At 40.8% G+C, this 22,296-nt stretch overlaps 2 protein-coding genes across 15 annotated transcripts in view; one reads left to right on the top strand and one right to left on the bottom strand.

Annotated features, from left to right (window-relative positions):
* The window catches only part of METAP1D (methionyl aminopeptidase type 1D, mitochondrial), a 71,263-nt gene extending 61,185 nt beyond the window's left edge, over positions 1–10,078 (bottom strand). For 4 of the 5 annotated variants that reach the window (XM_023621991.2, XM_023621992.2, XM_023621994.2 and 1 more), the window contains exon 1: positions 9,956–10,062. In XM_023621991.2, coding sequence (XP_023477759.1) covers positions 9,956–9,995 — 40 coding nt within the window. In that variant the 5' untranslated portion in view covers positions 9,996–10,062. Of the gene's footprint in view, positions 1–9,955 lie in introns of all 5 variants that reach the window. The other variant, XM_001917058.6, reaches the window with a different exon arrangement.
* Positions 10,079–10,084: 6 nt separating this feature from the next.
* SLC25A12 (solute carrier family 25 member 12) overlaps positions 10,085–22,296 on the top strand; it is a 190,207-nt gene continuing 177,995 nt past the window's right edge. For 3 of the 10 annotated variants that reach the window (XM_070241230.1, XM_070241217.1, XM_070241221.1), the window contains exon 1: positions 10,085–10,301. Coding sequence is in view for 2 of the 10 variants with exons in the window: in XM_070241217.1 (XP_070097318.1) it covers positions 10,284–10,301 (18 nt within the window). In the remaining 8 variants the exon portion in view is untranslated. The remainder of the gene's footprint in view (positions 10,302–22,296) is intronic. The other 7 variants (XM_070241220.1, XM_070241226.1, XM_070241218.1 and 4 more) reach the window with 5 other exon arrangements.

The raw sequence follows: 22,296 nt of genomic DNA, 5'->3' as shown, positions 1-22,296 counted from the left end.
ACCTCACACTTCTCTACAGCCACTAATAACTATCACTTTTCATCTGTTCCTTCCACTGATAAAATTTGGTCCAAGCCACCATGACCTCCTAGTGGCCAAATTCACTGACCTTTACTGAGTCATCCCAAAGCTTCCTCCTGAGCCTCTTCCTGACTAGGCTCTCTCTTCTGCCAACTCCTCTTCTGCTTTGATGATCCTCACCTTCCTTGGCTCTCCTTTCCAACAAGTCACCAGGGCCTGATGAGTTCTTCTCTGTTTCATTTCTCTTGCATCCATCTCTCCCTTTCCATCCCACAGTCATTGCACTAGTTCAGGGCCCTGTCACTTTGCTTCTGCCACTACCCCCTAACTGATGTCATGGCTTTCCCTCTCCAATACATCCAGAGCACCACTAGCAGCAGATTAAAATGGAGACACCATTTCACTTTCTTGTCAAAAACCTTCAGTGGTCTCAGCTTCCTATAAGATAAACCCTAAGCTGGCCTCCAAGGTTCTCCACAACCTGGCCCTAGCCTGTATTACTACTCTTCATCTCCTATACCTCCCCTATACAAACTCTCTGCTACAGCCAAACTCGCCATTCCAGAACTCTCCAAACATGTCTTGACTTTTCCTGTTTCCAAATGATTTGCCCACTTTTTTTTTTTTTTTTTTTTTAATGTATGCTTTCTGGTGAGGAGGATTGGCCCTGAGCTAACATCTGTTGCCAATATTCCTCTTTTTTTTTTTCCCCCTCTCCAAAGCCCCAGTACATAGTTGTATATCCTAGTTGCAAGTCCTTCCAGTTCTTCTATGTGGGATGCCACCTCAGCATGGCTTGATGGATGGTGTGTAGGTCCATGCCCAGGATCCCAACCAGCAAACCTTAGGCCACTGAAGCAGAGCATGTGAACTTAACCACCACGCCACCGGCCGGCCTGACTACTGCTCTGCTTTATCCCCTTAGGAATGCCTCCCTCAGCCTCTCTGTTGACCACTTTACTCATCCCTCAAGGCCCAATTCAACTCTCATTTCTTCTGTGAAGTAATCACTCCAGCCCCAAATTACCTTACCTTCCTCTTATTCCCAGACCACTTCTATACTGTTCTGCATTGTTATATGTATTAGGCTTCTTTCTCCAGTTAAACTAAAAACTATTTGACCCAGTTCAGAACTCACTTCCATCATGAAACTCCGACTACTCCCCCTAAAACTTCCTGTTCTCTCACTCCCCATTCCCAGTGTACCTGTTCTTCAACCTTCCTAGGAATTCCCATCTTAGGACAATTCCTTTCTCCCCCAAACTATCAGCCTCTTCTCTTTTCACTTCCACACTCTCGATTATTCATTGTAATAATAATGCCCCCCCCCCCCCCCAAAAAACAAGACAGACAAGGTCTATGTCCTTAAGAAATTTCCAGCATAGGCTAGACTCTGGAATTCATTAGTTCCATTTTACTCCCTGGTCCTTCCAGTGCATCCGTCTGGAAAATTCCAATCAACCCAACCATCCACCTTCACTCTTACACACACAGGATGATGCCCATTTGAAGAAAATCACACAGTGGCAATGAAAGGGGCAACTACAAATATACTATCTCTAATTTCACTTGGATCTCAACACTGCTGAGCAATCCTTCCATTATTCTTGATCAGTTTTTCCTCCTATTTCTCAATCCCCCACCTCGTTTCATCTCTAATCTCTGCAAAAATGCACAGAAAGAAATAGAAGTCACTGGGGGATGAAGTTTTTTCAATTTTCCATCCCCTCTCCTACCTAAAAAGTATCTGCATGCAACCTACCATTTCCTCCAACCCTAAGGGAGCAGGAGTCTGGTATCTTTACCCCTTCTCACATACAGGCCTCAGCCATTCAGGTGGTCCCCAAATCCTGCATATTCTACTGCCCAAAGTAGCCATCTCCAACTTCCCCTCTGGCTACTCCCTAGCTCTCACCCTACTTGCCTGCCATATTAAACCAGCAGAGCTCCCAGAAGGCTGCATGGGCTCCCATGTCCCTTACTTTGGGCAAGAGGCCCGCTCTGTCTCTAGACTCCTTCATCCGACCAGGCCCTCCTATACAGGAGAACTCAGCTCAGTCTTCTCCTCCTCTGTGAAGGTGAAGACTCCTCAATCTCTACTGGATGATCCCATTGCACCGTTTGCTTACCTCTATCTGTGCATTTATCTTCCTCTGTTGTAATAATTGATTTAATGTCCAATTCTCCTAAAGGACTGTGAATGCATGGAGAACAAGAACTGTGTATTCCAAGTCCAGTACAGTGTTAATGGCACATCCGCCACTATCTAGGTTCCCTTTGTGTTTCCACAATGCTTCAGTCAAATCTCTTCTCTCTCCCCATTAATCTGTTCATTAATGCCTTGTGATCAGAGAATGTAGTTTATATAATTTTTCTTTCTAGAACTTATTGAGGTTTTTTAGTGGCATAACTCATCAAGTTTTATCCTATTCGTGTATATTTGTAAAAAAAATCCCTTTAATCCAAGGTATCAAATTTAACTTTAAATCAAATTTACTAGTTACAACATTCTCAACTTCAATAACTTTATTATGTCTGTGCCATAAATTGCCAAATTAGAGTCATGCTAAAGTTTCCCACTATGATTGTGGTTTTATCCATTTTTCCGTTTATTTCTAATAGCTCTTACTTTATGTATTTTAACACATTATTTGATTCATAAAGATTCATTATTAATAACTTTATTGTATCAGAATTAACTAGCCAGTTTTTATTTATTCATTCAAAAAATCTTTCTTGAATGCTAATTATGTCAGGCATTGTTTGAAGTAGGTGGGATATGTTAGGTAACAAAACAAAAACCTTTCTCTTTGTGGAACTTACGTTCTTGTGGGGGAGATAGGCAACAGACAATAAATATGACAAATAAAGTACATCATACAGTGTGTTAGAAAGTGTTAGGTGCTAAGAGTAGGGTCTTATATGACAATATAAAGACTTTGGCTTTTACTCTGAGTGAAAGGTTTTGAGCAAAAGAATCACATGATCTGACTTACATTTTTTTTTTTTTTTTGCTGGGAAAGATTCACCCTGAGCTAACATCTGTTGCTAATCTTCCTCTCTTTTTTCCCTCCCTCCCCAAAGCCCCAGTACATAGCTGTATACTCTAGGTGTAAGTCCTTCTAGTTTTTCTATGTGAGCCACCACCACAGCACGGCTACTGACAAACGAATGGTGTGGTTCTGCACCCAGGAACCAAACCTGGGCTGACAAAGCAGAGCACTCTGAACTTTAACTGCTAGGTCATCAGGGCTGGCTCTGACTTACATTTTTAGAAGCTCAGTTTGGCTGCTGTGTTGAGAATCAAGTATAGGAGGGCAAGGGTAGAAGAAGCAGGAGGACCACTGGTGGGTTATTGCAGTGATCCAGGTAAGACATGATAGCGGCTCAACTCAGGGTGGTGACAGTGGGGGTGACAAAAATGTTTGTATTCTGGGTATATCTTAAAGGTAGATTCAATGAAATTTTGTTTTTCCCTTTTTTTCTTTTGTTTTTTTGTGAGGAAGATTCACCCTGAGCTAACAGCTATTGCCAATCCTCCTCTTTTTTTCCTTTTTTTAAAGATTTTATTTTTTTCCTTTTTATCCCCAAAGCCCCCCAGTACACAGTTGTACACTCTTCATTGTGGGTCCTTCTAGTTGTGGCATGTGGGATGCTGCCTCAGCGTGGTTTGATGAGCAGTGCCATGTCCATGCCCAGGATTCAAACCAATGAAACACCGGGCTGCCTGCAGCGGAGCGTGTGAACTTAACCACTCGGCCACGGGGCCAGCCCCTCTCCTCTTTTTTTTTGCTTCAGGAAGATTAGGCCTGAGCTAACACCTGTGCCAATCTTCCTGTACTTTACATGTGGGATGCCTCCACAGCCTGGCCGATGAGTGGAGGAGGTCTGCACCCTGGATCTGAACCTGCGAACCCAGGCTGCCACAGCAGAGCACGCGGAACTCTAACTACTCAGCCATGGGGCTGGCCCTCCACAGGATTTCTTGACAGATTGGATACAGAGTGAGAGGAAGAAAGGAATTGGGGGTGATAGAAAAGTTTATGGTCTGAGAAACTGACAGGATGAAATTACCATCAACTGAGTTAGGGAAGTCTTTGGAGTGGAACAAGTTTTAGGGAAGAGATTAGAAGTCCAGTTTTGGAGTTTTGGACATGTTGATCTTGAGATGGCTGTCAGACATCCACGGGGAAGTGTTCAGTAGGCACTTGGATGTATGAGTCTGGAATTTGGAGAAAGGTCTTGGCTGGGGGCATAAATATGGGAGTCAACAGCTTAATGGATGGTGTTTAGAGCCTCCGGACTGATGAGATCATTAAGGGGACAGTGAGCATAGAGAGAAAAGGTCCACGTTACTGCCTGCATGTACTCCCTACAAGTGGTTCCTTAGGTTTTCCCCTGAAAATTAGATATTTTATACCATTCCAGTTACTATTGCTGTGTAACAAGTTACCCAAAACTTAACAGTATTAAACAAAAACTAGTAATTTTAATATGCTCATGAATTATTTGGGTCAGGAATTTGGAAATGAATGTCTGAGGCTACATGATGTCTGAGTCCCTTGAAGGCTGGGGATGCCTCAATGGCTGAGGTCTGGAACCATCTGAGGGCTCATTCACTCACATATCTGGTGCCTGTGAGGGGATGACTTAAAGACTAGGTCTCCTGACGAGACCACTTTCAAGTGGCCTATCCCAGTGGCTTGGCTTCCTCACAGCACGGTAGCCCCAGGGTAGTTGGGTCTCTTCCAAGGCAGCTCAGGCTCCAAGCACGACTGTTCCAGTGAACAAGGCAGAAGCTGCATTCCCTTCTAAGATAGCCTTGAAAGTCACACAGCATCACCCCCCTACTCTCTTTTGGTCGAAGCAGCCACAAGACGGTCTGGATTCAAGGGGAGGGAATATAGATCCCACTTCTTGTATCAAAGAATTTTGAGGGGTGGGGGGTGGGCACAGGGGATGAAGGGGAGCAATTATGTGGTGACAGTGAAGAAATAATGTACAATTGAAATCTCACATTGATGTAAACTATTATGAACTCAATTTAAAAAAAAAGAATTTTGATAGTATCCTAAGGGAGATGCTATTTTTTTCATCACATCTTACCTCAAGAAATTAATGAAAGCCATGCCACGATTTGATTGTTAAGTATGGTATGCAGTAAAAAGCTATATTATAATAGAGTGGAAATGTATTTGTTAAAAAATATCATATAGCAAAAATCCATCTCCATCCTCTGGTTATCAACATGAATAGAGTTTAAGTCACAGGAAGCTCCTTATTAATGTTAGCATTTTCCAAATCACCCATGGACTGCATCCAAAAAGTTTAATTCTAAGTTGGTTTGGTGAAACTGAGGATACATTTTCCTACAGATGCCACACAAGGTAGTAAGGATCTCAGGTCAGTTGACAAAAGTTTCAAGTACTTAATTCATGATATACAATAGCCCCTCTCCTACCTGGAGGCTAGATTTTTGAAAAACCACTATGGTAAGAGAATTCTCAGTGGAAGAATCTATGGCTTTAGAGTCACAAATGAACAGAAGCATATATATATTTTTTTACATTTGTTAAAATAAAAAAATCAAGAATAATAAAATATCATGAGCATTATATACATCTTAAATTATAATAATGAGTATATGTAAGTAATTTCCATTTACCATTCTGTGATCATGGAAATCTTGAAGATGTTGCTTTCCTATATTATAAATTACATAGACATTTTGCTTTGTTGCAGAGGGTATGCATAGTAAAAAGACATCTTTCCCTCGAGTCTAGTCCCATTCAAACATTCAATGCCTTTTATATTTCTTTGTGTGTGCGTGTGAGGAAGATTGGCTCTGAGCTAACATCCATTGCCAATCTTCCTCTTATTGCTTGAGGAAGATTGTCGCTGACCTAACATCTGTGTCAATCTTCCTCCATTTTGTATATGGGAGGTGGCCACAGCATGGCTTGATGAGCAGTGTGTAGGTTCACGCCCAGATGCAAACCCACAAACCTGGGCCACCAAAGCAGAGTGCACAAACTTAACCACTATGCCACCAGGCCAGACCCTATATTTCTTTTTATTTTTAATACATTAAAAATATACTCCTTTGGATAATAAAAATGTTATCTTCTCAATGTACAAAATTCAAGCACATCAAGTATAAAGAAAGTAAAAATCAGTCCAATCTCACCATCTAGATATAATAGCTATGAACATTGGGTGAACATCATTCCAGATATCTCTTTGTGCATATAAACACATAAGGAAACAAAGATATATAATTTTACATAAGTGGGAAATACTGTTCTATACCCTTCCTTTTTTTCTCAATATATGTCAACAACCAAGTCTCCCATGCAGCTACATCATCTTTTTAATGGCTGCATAGTACTCCATTGTATGGATGAACTATAATTTATTTAGCCATTCTCTTACCAACAGACATTTCAGATTCTGTCCAATATTTCCCAATTACTATTATCATAAAGCTACATTCTTACTCATATATCTTTCCACACTGATCCTATTGTTCTCTCAGGATAAATTCTTAAAAGCAGAATTGTTAGGTAAAAAGAATGTACACCTTACACCTTGATACACATTGCCACACAAACCTCTGGAAAGGTCAAACTATTTCACACACTCACCAACAGTGCCTTTCTTAGACTTTCTGCTGGACTTGTCAACAGTCTGCCCCCTCTCCTCTCACCAGCTTCAGCTCCCTCCACATGGATTGTGGAAAGACAGCAGGACAGTACTTAGGTCCAAGAGTTTACTTCCATCAGCTTCCTTCATCTCTCCCATGACCACACCACTTAAACCTCAGGCACTTCTAGATTTCTCTCCCTCCCCCACTCCAATCTCTGTTTTCCAATCATCTCTAGTAAGCCTGACTCACAATTCAAATTACCTGGAATGAAATTCTCACAGTTGACAAAAAAAATTATGCAGATGTAAAAATTGCCTTAAATTATTATCAGAAGGAGATGGAATATAAAAAAGAAAAAGAGAGAGAGAGAGAGAGACAGCATGCACAGGAGGGAAGGAGGGAGGGAAGAAGGAAGAAGAAAGTCACTAGTTTGGCCTATCATGTGAAGAAAACTGACATTTTGAGATAAATTATTCTTTAGGCCTACTGTACAACTTTTGTGAACAATATTTCCAAAGGAGGTTGAATTCTGAAAGGTCTTTCATTCAGTTATGAAACTGAGTACTTTCTATGTACAGACATTGCTCTCCAGGCTTTGGGGAGACAGAGATGAAAAAGGTAAGATCCTTGCCTGTAATAAGCTCCTACTCTGGCAGCTGAGATAGAGGTGTAAACAAATACTTTTTAGATAAGTGTACATACTTTGATACCTGGTGAGAACTGTTGTGATAAAGGTACACCATAAGGTACACCTTACTTGCTACGTAAGTAGACTGGGTCAGTTTGACTGGGCAGACGCAATGCTGCTTTAAAGGAGAGATTGCCTTTAAGTGTGACGTTGAAGGATGAATGGTTTTCTGGGTGAAAAAGGATATTGCAGGGGCTGGCCCGGTGGCCTAGAGGTTAAGTTCGAGGGCTCTACTTTGGTGCCCTGGGGTTTGCTGGTTCAGATCTCAGGCGTGGACCTAGACACCACTCATGAAGTCATGCTATGGCGACATCCCGCATACAAAATAGAGGAAGATTGGCACAGATGTTAGCTCAGGGACAATCTTCTTCACACATACACAAAAAGGACATTGTAGGCAGAGCAATTATAGAGATACATAATGGTGAACCTTAGCAGAGATAGAAGGGTAGGGAACTGGCAGGGGATGAGGCTGAAAAGGTAAACTGAGGCCACACTGAGATGGAGTTATTCTTCCATGCTAAGGGATTCAGACTTAATCTCAGCAATGAGGAGTTCCCAGGGGCTTTTCGGTAGGGAGGCATCATAATCAGATCTGAATTTTAGAAAGAAATTCCGGTTGTGGGGAAGAAGAAGGACGAGGTGGAGACCAGCTACAAGGACCTCGTCTAGGCAAGGAACGGGGAAGAACTGCACCCACACCATGCAGAAAACTGCAGGGATCCAAAAATGGGATTTACTGACTCACTGGACAAAGAAATTGAGGGCAATGGTGGACACCAAAAGAACTCAAATGCTTTCACTTAGATACTGACTAGATGGTGATCCCATTAATGGAAATAGAGTATATAGGTAGAAGAGCAGAAGACGTGGAGGAACATATTCATTTCCATGTCGGACCCGCGTGTTGGACACATGTGTACGTGTTTGGCCTCCTCCTTTACCCTGACTCGATCCTCTTCACCATTACCTGCAGCGCACACACAAAACGTCTAAATGCCATTATTTTTTAAAAGAGGAAACAGAAAGTAACTTGATTAGTAAACAGAGTTTGGACTGGAACCCAGATCTTAAAAGATGTAAACTGCACTCTTTTCACAAGGCTGCACTCTCATTTGACCTCCACTCTTCCATCCAACCAGTCCAAAATACTGCCTACAGCACCTTCCCCTTACACGTTTCTCACCTCATATCTTCCTGTGGCTCCTTACTCATCTCCACTAACTCCGAAAGACTGAGGTCTATCCGCCTATCAATCTCCTTCTTTCTAAAACATCTTCCTCTCTGCTTTTCACACACACTCATCAGAGCTGTCCTGTCCCACCTGAACTCTGCACATTGATTTCTATGGACAGACCATGCCATGCAGTGAGGAATGAACCATTAAAAAAAAATCAGGGGTCAGCCTGGTGACATAGTGGTTAAATTCACATACTCCCCTTCAGCAGCCTGGGGTTTGCCGGCCCCAATCCCGAGTGCTGACCTACACACCATTTGTCAGGCTATGCTGTGGCAGGCGTTCCATACATAAAAAGTAGAGGAAGATGGGCACCAATGCTAGCTCAAGGCCAATCTTCCTCAGGAAAAAAAAGGGGGAGGGATTGGCAGCAGATGTTAGCTCAGGGCTAATCTTCGTCAAAAAAAAAAAAAAAAATCAGTCATGTCCAAATGCCCATTTTGACTCTTACCATCTGTGACCTTAGTCATATTATTTAACCTCTCTGCCTCACTTTTCTTGTCTGCAAAAGGGAATAATGCCTATCTCACTGAGTTTTAAAAGGTAGCTACTATATATAAAGTGTTTAACACAGTATCATATACTTAAAAGGCATTTAATAAACGACAGCTATTTACTATGAAAATAATATTTACCTCACAAGACTATTGTTCCTACGGGCCTGACACCTAAGCAGTCCCTCAAAATACGTTAGTTCCCGTCTCCCTTCATTCTTGAAACAACTTCCTAGTTCTTTCCAATAAAGACTCAGAAACTAGTTCCAATCCAACAAAAGTTTCCCTAATTCAGCTGAAAAACTATTTGTACATTTACTAAAATCTCACCCCTCACGCAAGGATAACACTTACTGAGAGCTACCCAGACATAATTTCTCCTCTTCGTAACTTTAAGTCACTGGAAGAGAATAATCCCATTTTTCAAGTTCCCCAAAGCCAACATTATATCCTGTTGGCTTTGTGTTGTATCATGCCAACAGCTACAAGTTGCCTTCTCTGTGTCAACTGGGTGTCCAGGTACATTTCAGAGTTATGGTAGCTTCAGCTCTCCGCAGCCGGAGTAAATAAGTTTGCTACGCTAACCAAACAACAAAAGTGGAGAAGAAAACTTCAGACAGTGTCCCATTAATCTTAAGTGACTGTGAACAGATGCCACGCAGTGACGTGGTCCAAGCGAGTGACGAGTGAACCAAGGTGTCTGTTCCTGCAGCGTGCCAATGTGTCAAAGTGTGCGCGTGTCCGTAAAACTGAAAGTACACTCGTGTGCGCCGAGACGTCTGAGCACGGATGTGTACCCCTTTCAACCCGGGTGCGCAGCGAGCGAGCGACGGCGCGGGCCCCCACGGGGCTGTCCTCCAGGTGCTTACCTCTGAGGACGAGCCGGTGGACGCCGCTGGGCGCCGCCATGTTGGCGCTGGTCACGTGGCCGCGAGCCCTCGCTCGCCGCCCTGTCCCGCCCCGCCCCGCCCTCCGGAGCCATCCAGTCGCAGCCCAGCAGAAGACCGTGGGCGCCGAGCCCGCCCGAGGCGAGCGCGCGTGCGCGCGGGGGCCTGACTGCGGGAGCCCCGGCGGCGGAGCGGCTCTGACGCCCGGGCCAGCAAGGGAACCCGCGGCCGGTCGAGCCCGCTCCCGTCGCGAGAGGCGGGCTCCAGCCGCGGTTTGCGCGCTTGCTCTGAGCCCCCGCGCCCAGGTGGGATGGAAGAAGCCTGTCAGGTAAGCGTGGCATCCGATATTTGTAGCATCAACATTTTGGTGCATGGAAACGTGAAGTTGGGAGGAAAAAATAAAGCACAATCTAGCGTTCAACATAGCACTTTGCATCGTCCGACACCTTGTTGCAAATTATTTCCCTGGATTCAATTGAAAGGTAAAATTTGGTTCAAAGTCACCAGCTGCCCCTTTGATGTCCCAGAATCTACATTACTCAGCAGAGACGCCAGACAAGAGGAGATCTGTGTGCACCTGCAAAATCTATTCTGGGTACCCCAGTGGGTATGTTCAGGAGACTTCTCTTTCCCCAAGGACACCTCCCGCTCAGCGGTATTAACTGGACTCTTAATCCCTAAATTTGACTTTTAAGAATGAGAGGATGACGTCTGCCAATTGCGCTGCCAAAAGACGAAGCCCACAGAAGGCCAGTTGTGAGTCAAGCGAGGGAGCTGATGGATCCCTAGTGATGATGGTGCCCATTTTACCAAATTCACTGTTCCTCTTATCTGCGTTCGGAGTCAGATTTCCATCCTGTCACGGACCAGGTGTTACTCATCTTGGTAGCTGGTGCTCAGCCAAGAACCTGATAGTCAAAGAATGTCTGGTGAAGGAATTGAACTCTCCATGGAGCCAGTCAAACCAAGACTGTAACAGTTTCCCGGACTTTAAATGCAGTAAAGATTAATAAGGATTGTTGGAAAATGTGTTGATGTCTCCTAATTAGTTTTTAAGAATTTAACTACGCACAGTGAAAAATCCAGACAATTCAGAAATGAGTAAAAAAAACAGTGCGTCTCATTCCTCACCCTCTCTACACACCACAATCCCACTCTCCAGTCACCCACTGTGTGCTTCATTCCATTCCTCTTACAGGCATATATGCGCAAATATTTTAAATAGAATCACATACTTACTGTTACGACTCGCTTTTTCCACTTGTAAACATCAAATCTTAGAACACTTAGCTCGAGCTCCTTCTTTTTAATGGCTGCATAGTCCTGATAGTTTTAAAGATAATGAATTTTGACCATTCATTAGAGGATACATGCTCTACTTCTTGGAGATCCAGTTTTGGATGCTTTTGGGTCACCTTGAAAGATAAAGAGAAATAATGTTTTCCACTGAGGTAAATAAGATATACAAGGATGCGAATGAAAAGTACTCCTACGGGTTACTTCAAGCCCCACCTTTTTCAAACTCAGATCCATTCTGGGGAGAGGGTTTTGGAACACGGTAAATCTGTCCTCTGTAAGTGAAGCCAGCAATCTGAGTGCAGCAAAGGAGCCTGAGAGGTAGCAGGGCACAGAGTCTCAGGAAGTGTGTAGAAAAAAGAAGCCTAGAAGTCCCTAGCGAAGTGTCAGAGGCATTAAGCCCAATTTCAAACACATCTGAAACAGAACATGTGTTCATGTGATTCAGCTCAGCCAACCCTTGGAAAAGAAACGCACGATTTATTCCCCTGCAACTGGAAGGAAAAGGAAAAGGAAACACTATGAGGACTCAGGTGGCACCACCATAGTGGAACCCAGTGAGGAAATCCCCAATAAATTCAGCATAGAATGCGGATATTTAGGATGAGCTAGAAATGAAGCACATGTGGACTTGCACAGGCGATGGCTCATTCACTGATCCTCGATTTGGTTTCTTTCATACCACATCCTTCTGACATTAGAAGGAATAAAAGCTGTCAGCATGTGTCCTCCAAAGTCATCAATTTATGAGATATATGCATGCTGACCAACAGGATAAAGGGCTAGACTCCCGACATCTAAGATCCCTTGCAGTTCTAACGTTCTGTGGTCCTGGGCACTGAGGGCATTAGAATGCTTTCATTTAGATGAGTAACCGCTACTGACTCACATCTCTACCCCATTTCTGCCCATCTTCCCACCTGGGAAATAAAGGTTAATTATGTATATTGTGGCACTTCACTGATTTGAACTCCTACCATTATTCAGATTTTGTACTTGGGATTCTTGAATAAAAAGTTGAATAATTTTTCAAAACCAGCGTTCAAGAAATAAAGGATAACTTCTTAATACTTTCAGTTTCTGTCTCCAAAAATTCATTCTTTAATGTTAAAATGTTTTTATTAATTGTGATTATTGTTTTATAGGTCTTTTTACCTTGGTTTTAAAAGATCATGTCTTATTAGTATCTTTTAAAATCTTTTTATCTTCTTTATAAATTCTGATGTTCATATTTTTGAAAAGTTAGTTTTCCGTCCTCTTTCTTCTACTTAATGATATTTTATTATAGACTTATACCATATAACTTTTTCAGAAGTTGTATATAGTTTGTGATAAAATTTAAATTATATCAGTTTCTGTAATGTGTCTTGAATTTGGTAATTCAAATTCACATTTTTTTCAATGCTTTAGGGGATTATACAACATGAAGTAAAATCTCTTTAAAAATAAATTTTGCTTTGTAATGCATGAACCTGCAACTTGTTTCACAAGTTTAGAGTTTTAAATATTTTTATTAGGTTTACCTATAATGCAAGATACTTAAGAACATAGACTATAAAATAAAGACTAAGGTGCTTACATATCTATAGAAGAAAATTGTTATATATATATATAAACACGTTGTAAAATTAACTGAAATGATGTGGTATTTCCTACTTGGCACAAGGCAGGTTCTATGGCCTGCTGAGGGAAATGGGTGCCCTGGGACCTGGAGAACTTCCGTGGGACTGTCACGTAGCCTGAGGTGCCTTCATTCTCCCTTCTGACCTTGTTTCTCAGTTTTGCCATCTGAATCAGAAAAATCAGGCTTTTGATTTGATTTCAGGTTTGTTTCTTAGCATTTTACTCTGTGGCTTGAGAGGAATATTTACAGTCTTGCCCTCTAATTTGTCCAGTTTTAGTATGAGGAAACTCTTATTTATTTACATTTTTAAGTCAAATGAACTAGGAGTCCTGCGTAAATGTAATCTGCACATACAACAGGGACCTGTCTCGTAGCTGAGTGGACCCCTCTAAAGTTGGGGTCCACCTTCTAATGGTTATATGTCCAGGCCGATAGTTTCCAGGGCACTCTCTTAGCCAACTTGCTGGTGGTTGTTGCTTCCTATATCAATCATTTGAGAGAATAATAGTTATGTTACTAGATAATCTAGGTGTATGCTTGGAGAAAATGTGTAAGTGCTCCATGTTTTTTGAGGAAAAGTAATGCCATATGCAGGGCAATTGTGAGAAATCAAGTGAATTTCCCTTCACTGCTTGTGCCCTGTTTCCTTGATCTATAGCAGTGCCAGGAGGGAGCCGGGGGCAGGGGAGGGGAGCTTTAGGTGTACGCGGCCCTCCTGCCCCTCCCACTTTTTGATTTGTCTAGTGACCTTTTCTCAGTCATATAATTCCTATGCAAATGAAACTTCAAGTCCCACCCCTTTCAGATGTGATTCCCCCAGCTGAGCCCCTCCTGCATTGAAATTCTGAAGATTTCGGGGATCTACAGCCATTTATAGACCTAACCCAAATGGGCTCTTCAAATAGCATGCTGCACCCTTCTGAGCAGTTCCGTCAGGGTAAGCAGAGAAGAATGGGACCAGACAGGGCTAACTGAGCTGTAGGGTAAGACCAAAACATTGGCCCAAGGGAGCTGTTGCTCTCAGGTCCAATCTGGCTTGCATTCATTTCAAGCTGGTTCAACCCTTTGGCCTGAAAGATATTATGGGAGATGTAAACAGAAATGATGCTTCAGCATACCAGCCTATCCATTGTGGGAGCAGTAGCCCACCTGGAATAGTGGCAAGAGCCAAGGGAGGGATGGCATGGGAAGGGTATAGGGAAGAGGATGAGGGTGGTCCCAGACCTCACTCACTAATGTGTCCAAGTTTTCTGATAATGTGCTTGCTTCGATCAGAGTTGGCTTTGGAACTGTGCAGGCTTGAGGCACAAGGCTTCCCTGACCGCATGTCTTGAAACTGTCTCTGAAGGAAGTTGGGTTAAAGCAGAAGTGTGCAGTCCCCCCATGAAATCTAAATAAAAATGTGTGCCATTAACGACTGCCATCTACTCTCAATTACTAATCCCTGGAAAAGTGGCAACTCCTTATACACTTCTGGAGAATGAAGAATTCCATTCAGAGTACGGAAGAAAGGCAAAAGTTTCCAAGAGAATTTAGTGATCAGTCAGCCCATCAGGAAATACTTAAGTGCCAACTCTAGGCTCCAAGGAAATTTATTATTTTTGTTCTTAAGAAACTAATTGGGAAACTGAGACTAACATGCTCACAGGATTGTTCCTAAAGACCAAATACCCTTGAGACTACAAGCCCCATAGGAGCAACGCCGGGTGTGAGGGGTCACACATTCTGGCTATCCCTGGCTGCCAAGAACTGAGAGAAATGCTGAAGTCTAATTATGTAAGTTCCCAGGAAATTGCACCTGTTTTATCTTCATTTCTTGCAAAGATGAAGGAGAGAGTAAGGGAAATAATGCTTCCTTTAGCATCTCTAACCCACACTTGTAAAAGAAGAGAAAGGAAAATGCTCTCTGTATCCTTGTTGGAGTTTTTTTTTTTAAGTCTGTTTTGGTTTTTCTTTTCTGTTTACACATGTATGTAATATGTGCTCTTTGGAAACGTTTAAAAAATACTGAAATGTGTAATATAGAAAGTAGAAGTCCCCCAGAAAAGCTCTCTCCAGGTAATAGCTATTAATAAGTTAATGTATATTCATCTAGATTTTTTTTCTACACATATATCATTTGTTGGACTTTCTAAGGGCAGGTACCTACTTTTACCATGACCAGTCACACATCTATATAGAATAAAATGAAGCAGACTAGGCAAACGACATGCGAAAGGACAGGAATGCACATTACCTATGACTTTATCGCAATCCACTGTGCATTCTTTCTTCCTTTTGCCTTCACTCTGCACTTGTTTCTCTTCTTTCATTGTTTCTACCCTTCTATAAGATTCCTTATTTTACTGCTTTTTTTTCTTTCTCTCCTGGTGTGATGATACATTCCTGGTTATGGTTACCTTCTCATATTTTCCATCTTTGTTTGTTCTTTTGCTGGATTTATGGTTGTTTGCTGTTTAGTTCCTAGTGTGTTTGAGTAAAAATACATGGTCCTATAGGATTGTATGAGATCAGTTCATATAGAGAGCAGTTTGACCATTAATATCAGAGTTTGAAAATATTTGTGATTTTGGTATTTCCTGCCTATCAGCATGAAACAATGCTCCTTGGTCTGTTAACAGTTATGCAAAATACACTGCAGTAAGACTCTCCAAAGTGGAGATTATGAAATAACAAGGGATTTAATAATAGAAAAAGAAAACTAGCTGCATGTCCCTTTCTCCCCTCCCACTCTCCGCCTCCACTCCACAAACTGGCTGACACCCTAAGCAGTAGTGCATTTCTTAACTTCTGCTCGCCTCTCACTCAATGAATTCTATATTCAAGACTGAAACTGTTGAAACAAACAAGAGGGCAGATGCTGCCTCGACCTCTCTTCCCATTGAGCCGAGCTCCTCTGTGCTCAGCCCATCCACTCTAACCCGGAGAATAACCTGTCTGGAGAGCATTCTCCTCATCTGAAGCACACACAAGCATCGCTGCATTTTCCTTTGCTTGATAAAGGATAAAGGAAGAAAAGCGGCAGCTGCTCCAGGAGCAGACAGCAAACAAGCCTCACTGTGGTGGCCCCCCCAGCCTTCACAAAGCGGGGATTCAGAGAGCTAGGCAAACAGACTGTACAGCCCAAGGCTTCCACACAGATTCACCTGCCAAAATTATTAATTAAAAATCTAAAGGACTCTCCAGGTGAACTGAGAGTCTGAGCAAAGCACATTTTCCGACTGGTCTTTTATTAAGTTGGAAGAGAGAGAACACAGTTGAAGAACCAGAAAGGGCTTCAGAGATCATCTGATCCAACTCTCACTCTACCCCGTCCAATTTTAAGATAAAGATAGCGAGGCCCACAAAGGTCATAGGAGAGAAGATTCAACCTTTTTCCAGCCTGTGTACGTTATAACACTGGAGGTCTTAAAAAATACTTTTTTTCCAAGACATTTATAAGGCAGTTCTTGCAGCATATTACATGCAGTAGCTCTTCAGACATTCATAATAGATGGCATTACACTTTTATTGCATTATATTTCTCTGCAGGGTTAATGGAAAGCCCCCAAAATTATGACATGAAAAATTTCAAAGCTTTGGTTTTACGTTTAGTGACTCTTGATTCATAGAACCAGGATGTCAAAATGGGGAGTTTGCCTTTGGTAGCCAAATAAAGTGCATGGTGAACTATGATTCCTTTGAGAATCAGTTTCCAAACAAAAGGATTGAGTATTGCTCTTTTTTTTTTTTTTAAAGAAAACTCTTCACTATCTTTTCTTTTGGTGAATTCTCCTTTGTGGAAGTCGGCTGAACACAATCTTACTGTTTAAAGTTGCCACTTGTCTGCTTCAAATAAACTTATTTTTAAATTTCCTTAGTTTACAGTTGTATTTTATTTGACATTTATATGGTGCTTCAGTTGCTGAACAATATAGTAATTTTTTTTTTAAGATTTTGTTTTCCCTTTTTCTCCCCAAAACCTCCCTGGTACATAGTTGTGTATTTTTAGTTGTGGGTCCTTCTGGTTGTGGCATGTGGGACGCCACCTCAGTGTGGCCTGAGGAGCGGTGCCATCTCGGTGCCCAGGATCCGAACCAGCAAAACCCTGGGCCATTTAAGCAGAGCGCACGAACTTAACCACTCAGCCACGGGACCAGCCCCCCAGTATAGTAATATTATTTGACAAAATTTTGTATCAAAGAAACACATATATAGTTTTTAAAAACATGCAATTATAACAAGGTTTACGATGAAAAGCAGGTCTCCATCCTACCCTTTCCCAATCTGACCCAACCCAACCAATTTGAACTGTTTTTGTTTCTGCTTAGTGCTCTAAGTCATGCCAACTATAGTTTACTATATTTGGACTCTGATTTTCTTGTACACTTTCTTTTCTGGAGTTCATAATTTCCAATTATAATTTGGACCAATTACTTTCTTAGACCTGTGACTCCATTGCCATCTTCAGATTTCTTTTTATTGGAATCAGATTAGTTTTATGATTTTTTGTACTCCACATCTTACATGCTCTTTGATTTCACCTTTATGCTGCTAAAATAGATCAAAAGTAACTTCATCAGAAAATGTGTGAAGTTAGTTTTCTGGTTTCTTAGCTTTCCAAAACCACCTTTATTTTGCTCTCACACTTGATTGATAGTTTGGATATAGGATTCTAGATTCAAAATAATTTTCCACCAGAACTTTGAAGACATTGTTCCATTGTCTTTTAGCATGAAGAATGGCTGATAAGAAGTCGTATGCTATTTAAATTCCCCTTCCTCTCCCAGGTTACTTGTGTTTTCCCCTCTGCCAGCATTTAGGGTCTTTATTTTTATGCTCAGTGTTTTGAAATTTAATAATTTAACCTACATGTGGATCTTTTTAGTAAGTAGTATAGTGGTTAAGAACTCAGGTGAATTCTACTACTTGGGCCAACATCCTAGCTCTGCCACTTACTAGCTGTGTGACCTCAGACTCCAGGCCTGACTGGAGGATAATACCCTATGCCTCAAAGGGTTTTAAAAACTGAAATGACTAATGCAAGTGCTTAGCAGATAGTAAGTGCTCAATAAATGTTAGTGATGTTGACTTGATCTTGCTCACACTTCAGGGAGCTCTTCTAATTTGAAGATTCATTTCTTCACCTCTAAGGAATTTTTCTCCCTTTCTTTGATAATGTCCTTCTGTTTGCTTATCCTCTCTGAAATGAAAATAAGCTGGCTATCAGATTTCCCACAATAATTTATCTTTTATCTTTTTTTTTTTTGGAGGAAGATTAGCCCTGAGCTAACATCTGCTGCCAATCCTCCTCTTTTTGCCGAGGAAGACTGGCCCTGAGCTAACATCCATGTCCATCTTCCTCCACTTTATATGTGGGACGCCTACCACAGCACGACTTGCCAAGCGGTGCCATGTCTGCACCCGGGATCCGAACCGGTGAACCCCGGGCCACCAAAGTGGAACATGCAAACTTAACCGCTGTGCCACTGGGCCAGCCCCATATCTTTTCTCTTTTTGATGTCAGGGGAAATCTCTTCAACTTTATACCCCAAGTTTCTGCTGCTTGAATTAGAATGATCATTTTAATTTCTATGAGCTCTTTCTTATTCACTGATTGTTCCTTTTTCACAATATTGTTTTGATTTCATATATGAAATATCTTTTCTTTCCCAATTTTTATCTTGAAAACTTAAAAACATACAGGAAGGCTGAAAGAACCATACAGTGAACACCTGTATATACCTTCCACCTAGATTCAATAATTTAGAAATTTTTGTCACATTTGCTTTATTTCTGTTTACATACATATATATGTCTATGTATGCATCCATGTATGTATGTATGTATATATACCCCACTTACATACTTTTTTTGTGGACCACTTGAATGTAAGTTGCATACATCATGACCCTGCTCCTAAATACTTCAGCATGTGACTCCTAGGAATAAAGACATTCTCCTACACAATCACAATACTGTTATTACAACTATGAAAATTAACAAAATTCCATATCATCTAAGATAGAGTCCATATTCAGATTTCTCTATTGTCTCAAATGTGTACAAAACCTATCAAAATGTAAGATGTCCATGCCCTTTCACTCAGAGATTCCGTCACTATCTTGCATACATACTCCCAAATGTACAAAATGGAGTATACACAAGAGTAGTCACTGCAGCACTGCTTGTAAGAGCAGAAGATAGGAAACAACCTAAATGTCCATTAATACAGTGTTGGGTTTAAACACATTGAAATCAAATTATGGATTATCAAACAGCTGTTTAGAATCAAGGTATTCAGAATTGAAGTATTCTAATATGTATTAATAAAGATGAGTTAACTTTAACTGGAAAAGATTCTGAGTATTGCATATAGCATTATCACCATTTGTGTTAAAAAATTATGGATGTTTGCAAACATAATTAACTCTGAGGGACAAAAGAGAAACTGGTAAAAGTGATTTGGGGGACTGGGTGGAAAGGAGGGCAGCTTACTTCAAATACTTTTACTCATTTTGAATTCTGTACTATGTCCATGTTACATAATAAAAATGAGTCAGTGCTTAAAGTGGATGAATATTCAATCCCACATAGCAGTGGTTCTCAACCAACGGTGCTTTTGCTTCCCAGAGAACATGCGACAATCTCTGGAGACGTGTTTGGCTGTTACAGCTGGAGGTAGGGGTAGTGCTAGTGGCATCGTGTGGGTAGAAGCCAGGGATGCTGTCAACCATCCCACAATACACGGGTCAGTCCCGCACAACAAAGATGCTCTGGCCCAAAATGTCAATAGTGTTGAGAAACCCTGTGGCAGAGCAACTCTTCTGGATCCTAAGGCTTAGAAAAGCCAAGAAAACTAAAGGAATAAACACAAAGAAAGTCATGTGCATATGCCTAAGCATTCAAATCATTGTGCCTTTAAGATAATTCATATTTCTAGCTGTGAAGGAGGATGGTTGAAGTCCAAAATACTCCTGTTTGCCTAGTTTTCTCCAGATTGGTACAGTATCAAGCTTCTGTAACCTTAGTTCATGTTAGTAATTTTAACTATTGTAAACGTAGTATAGTCAGTAGAAGAATGGAGTGAGACTAAAGTCTGTGATTTCTAGGGCTTTAATCTGTAAGTAGACTTGCACATGTGTGTACAGCACATGTACAAGAATATGCATTGCAGCATTGTTTGTAATGGAAAATATTGGAAACAATCTAAATAATAGGGGACTGGCGGAGTAGTTTATGGTATCTCCATACAATGGGATACCATGCAGCCATTAAACAAGACAGCTCTAATGATCTCCAAGATATTAGGAAGTATAAAAAGCAAGTTAGGAATAATCTATATGGGAGGTTGCCATATGTATATGTGGCATATAAAAGATATATACATATATGCTCATTTATGCATGTATCTCTGAAAATATACAAGATAGCAGAAACAATGGGTGTTTCTGGAGGATTGGGACGAGGAACTTCTCAGTGTGTGCCCTTTTGCATTTTTGTACTATGTGCATACTACTTATTATGTGCATAAAGACAGCTCTGTCCAAGTCAGTGAGTAAATTAAATGCACTCTATAGTTCCACTGCAACAATACAAGGAGAATGAAATATGTATTACAATAAAGATGTAAGGAATATGGAAACACAGAAAAGTTGTAGATGTGGAAAAATGGAAAATGTTGAGAGGAAATGAGGAACTTCAAGCCATACTTCAAATGAGGTGCCAATAATTTCAGTCATCACAATCAAACATCCTTTTCCTAATACTTGCTCCTCTAAGGGTATGAAAACGAGGGCAATTGGAGTATTTTCTGGTGACTAGGGCAAATGTCATGCTAGTGAGGTATTTTACAGATGGTAATGAAAAAAAATCCCCTCTTATGAAGAGCCTAATGGGCTGGCATGCTTAAGACTTGGTTGGCCTACTTGATGGAAGATGAGTTGGAGGAGTGGAAGTCAGGAGCCTTGGGTATAGTCCTGGCTTTGTCACTAATTCACAGTGTGACATTAAGCAAGTGAACTTTTGGATCTATTGTCCATCTATAAAATGAGAGTGTAGATCCCAAAAGGTAAATTTTTAAAAAATCAAATGGATAATTCATACCCAGTAAAAAATTTCACAAAAATATGGAAAAATATTCAGCCTTCCCACTAAGCAAAAGGAATATAAATTTGAGATTTTATACTTATTGAAACAACAAAATCAACATCCCATGCCACTGAAATTCTGTTAAAACCAGTATACATATTCTTATCTGTTAGTAATTTACAAACCATTCTGGGAAATACCACATGTTTATGTAACTGAGCCATAGAGATAGTCCTATCCTTTGACTCAGTAGCTGCATTTCCCAGAAATTTAACTTAGGAAAATGATTTAACAGACACAAAAATATATATACACAAAGACATTAATTCATTTGAATGTTGTCTATAATAAAAAACATAGGTAAATGGTTAATATGAGCAAATCAACATGAAATATTGTACATCTATAAGAACCATTTTGAACCCTAGAGATGTTAAAAATACTATATCCAATGTATATATATAGATAATATATAAATGTAAAATAATTTCATTTAGAAGAATTATGGGTACCTTATTATTGAATCAGTATTTAATACTGTTAAACTGGCTTTAAAATTCTAATAAAAAGAACTTAAGAATGAATTTAAGGAATCAAGTCATTGACCTCTAAGGTCTATGATTCTAATCATCCTCTGATATAGTGTTGGGGGCTTTGCTGTCAGCTTTCCTCTAGCGGGCAGGATGACGGTGAATGAGATACATCGTCAGAATAGATAAGGCTCTGGAACAGCAAGCTGGGGCCCCTGCAATTTGGAGACCGTCAGCAACATAAGGCACTTTTTCTTTCCTCTCACACATAAACTAATTCATGTATAAACTATGAATTTTGTGTGATTTATAAAAATGCTTTACTTTATACATATATCACATCTGACTATAAAAGCTAAAGAGTGGAGAGAAAAGATGTGAAAAGGATAAGCACAGTTCTTAGAACAGGAAGGGAGCCTAGAGATCATTCTAGTACAACCTCATTTTACAGATGAAAAAACTGATGCTCAGAAAGGAAACATGGTATTACAAAGTACAATTGGGAGGGGACAGGAAAAAATTAATTAAGAGTGATGGAGGGGGAAGGGCAGTGAAAAAGGCAAAGGTGACAGTAAATAATGTTGCTGTGTGTGTGGATGATAAAAGGGCTGAAGTCTACAACTGGAGGGTGGAAAGTGACCACCAGACCTAGAGGGTGTCTGTGTTGGTTTCAGACACAGTCCTATACATCTATCCTGGCATTTAATTACCTCACACGAGGTGCAGATCTTACTATCAGACTTTTACCCTTCTAACTCCAAATGAAGGTACAGGCTTTTGAGTCACAAAGATTAATGCTAAAC

The sequence above is a fragment of the Equus caballus genome, chromosome 18 (genome assembly GCF_041296265.1).
Source record: "Equus caballus isolate H_3958 breed thoroughbred chromosome 18, TB-T2T, whole genome shotgun sequence".
Classification (NCBI taxonomy): domain Eukaryota; kingdom Metazoa; phylum Chordata; class Mammalia; order Perissodactyla; family Equidae; genus Equus; species Equus caballus.
Note: the sequence above shows the minus strand (reverse complement) of the source record. Positions and strands in the feature narration are given on the sequence as shown.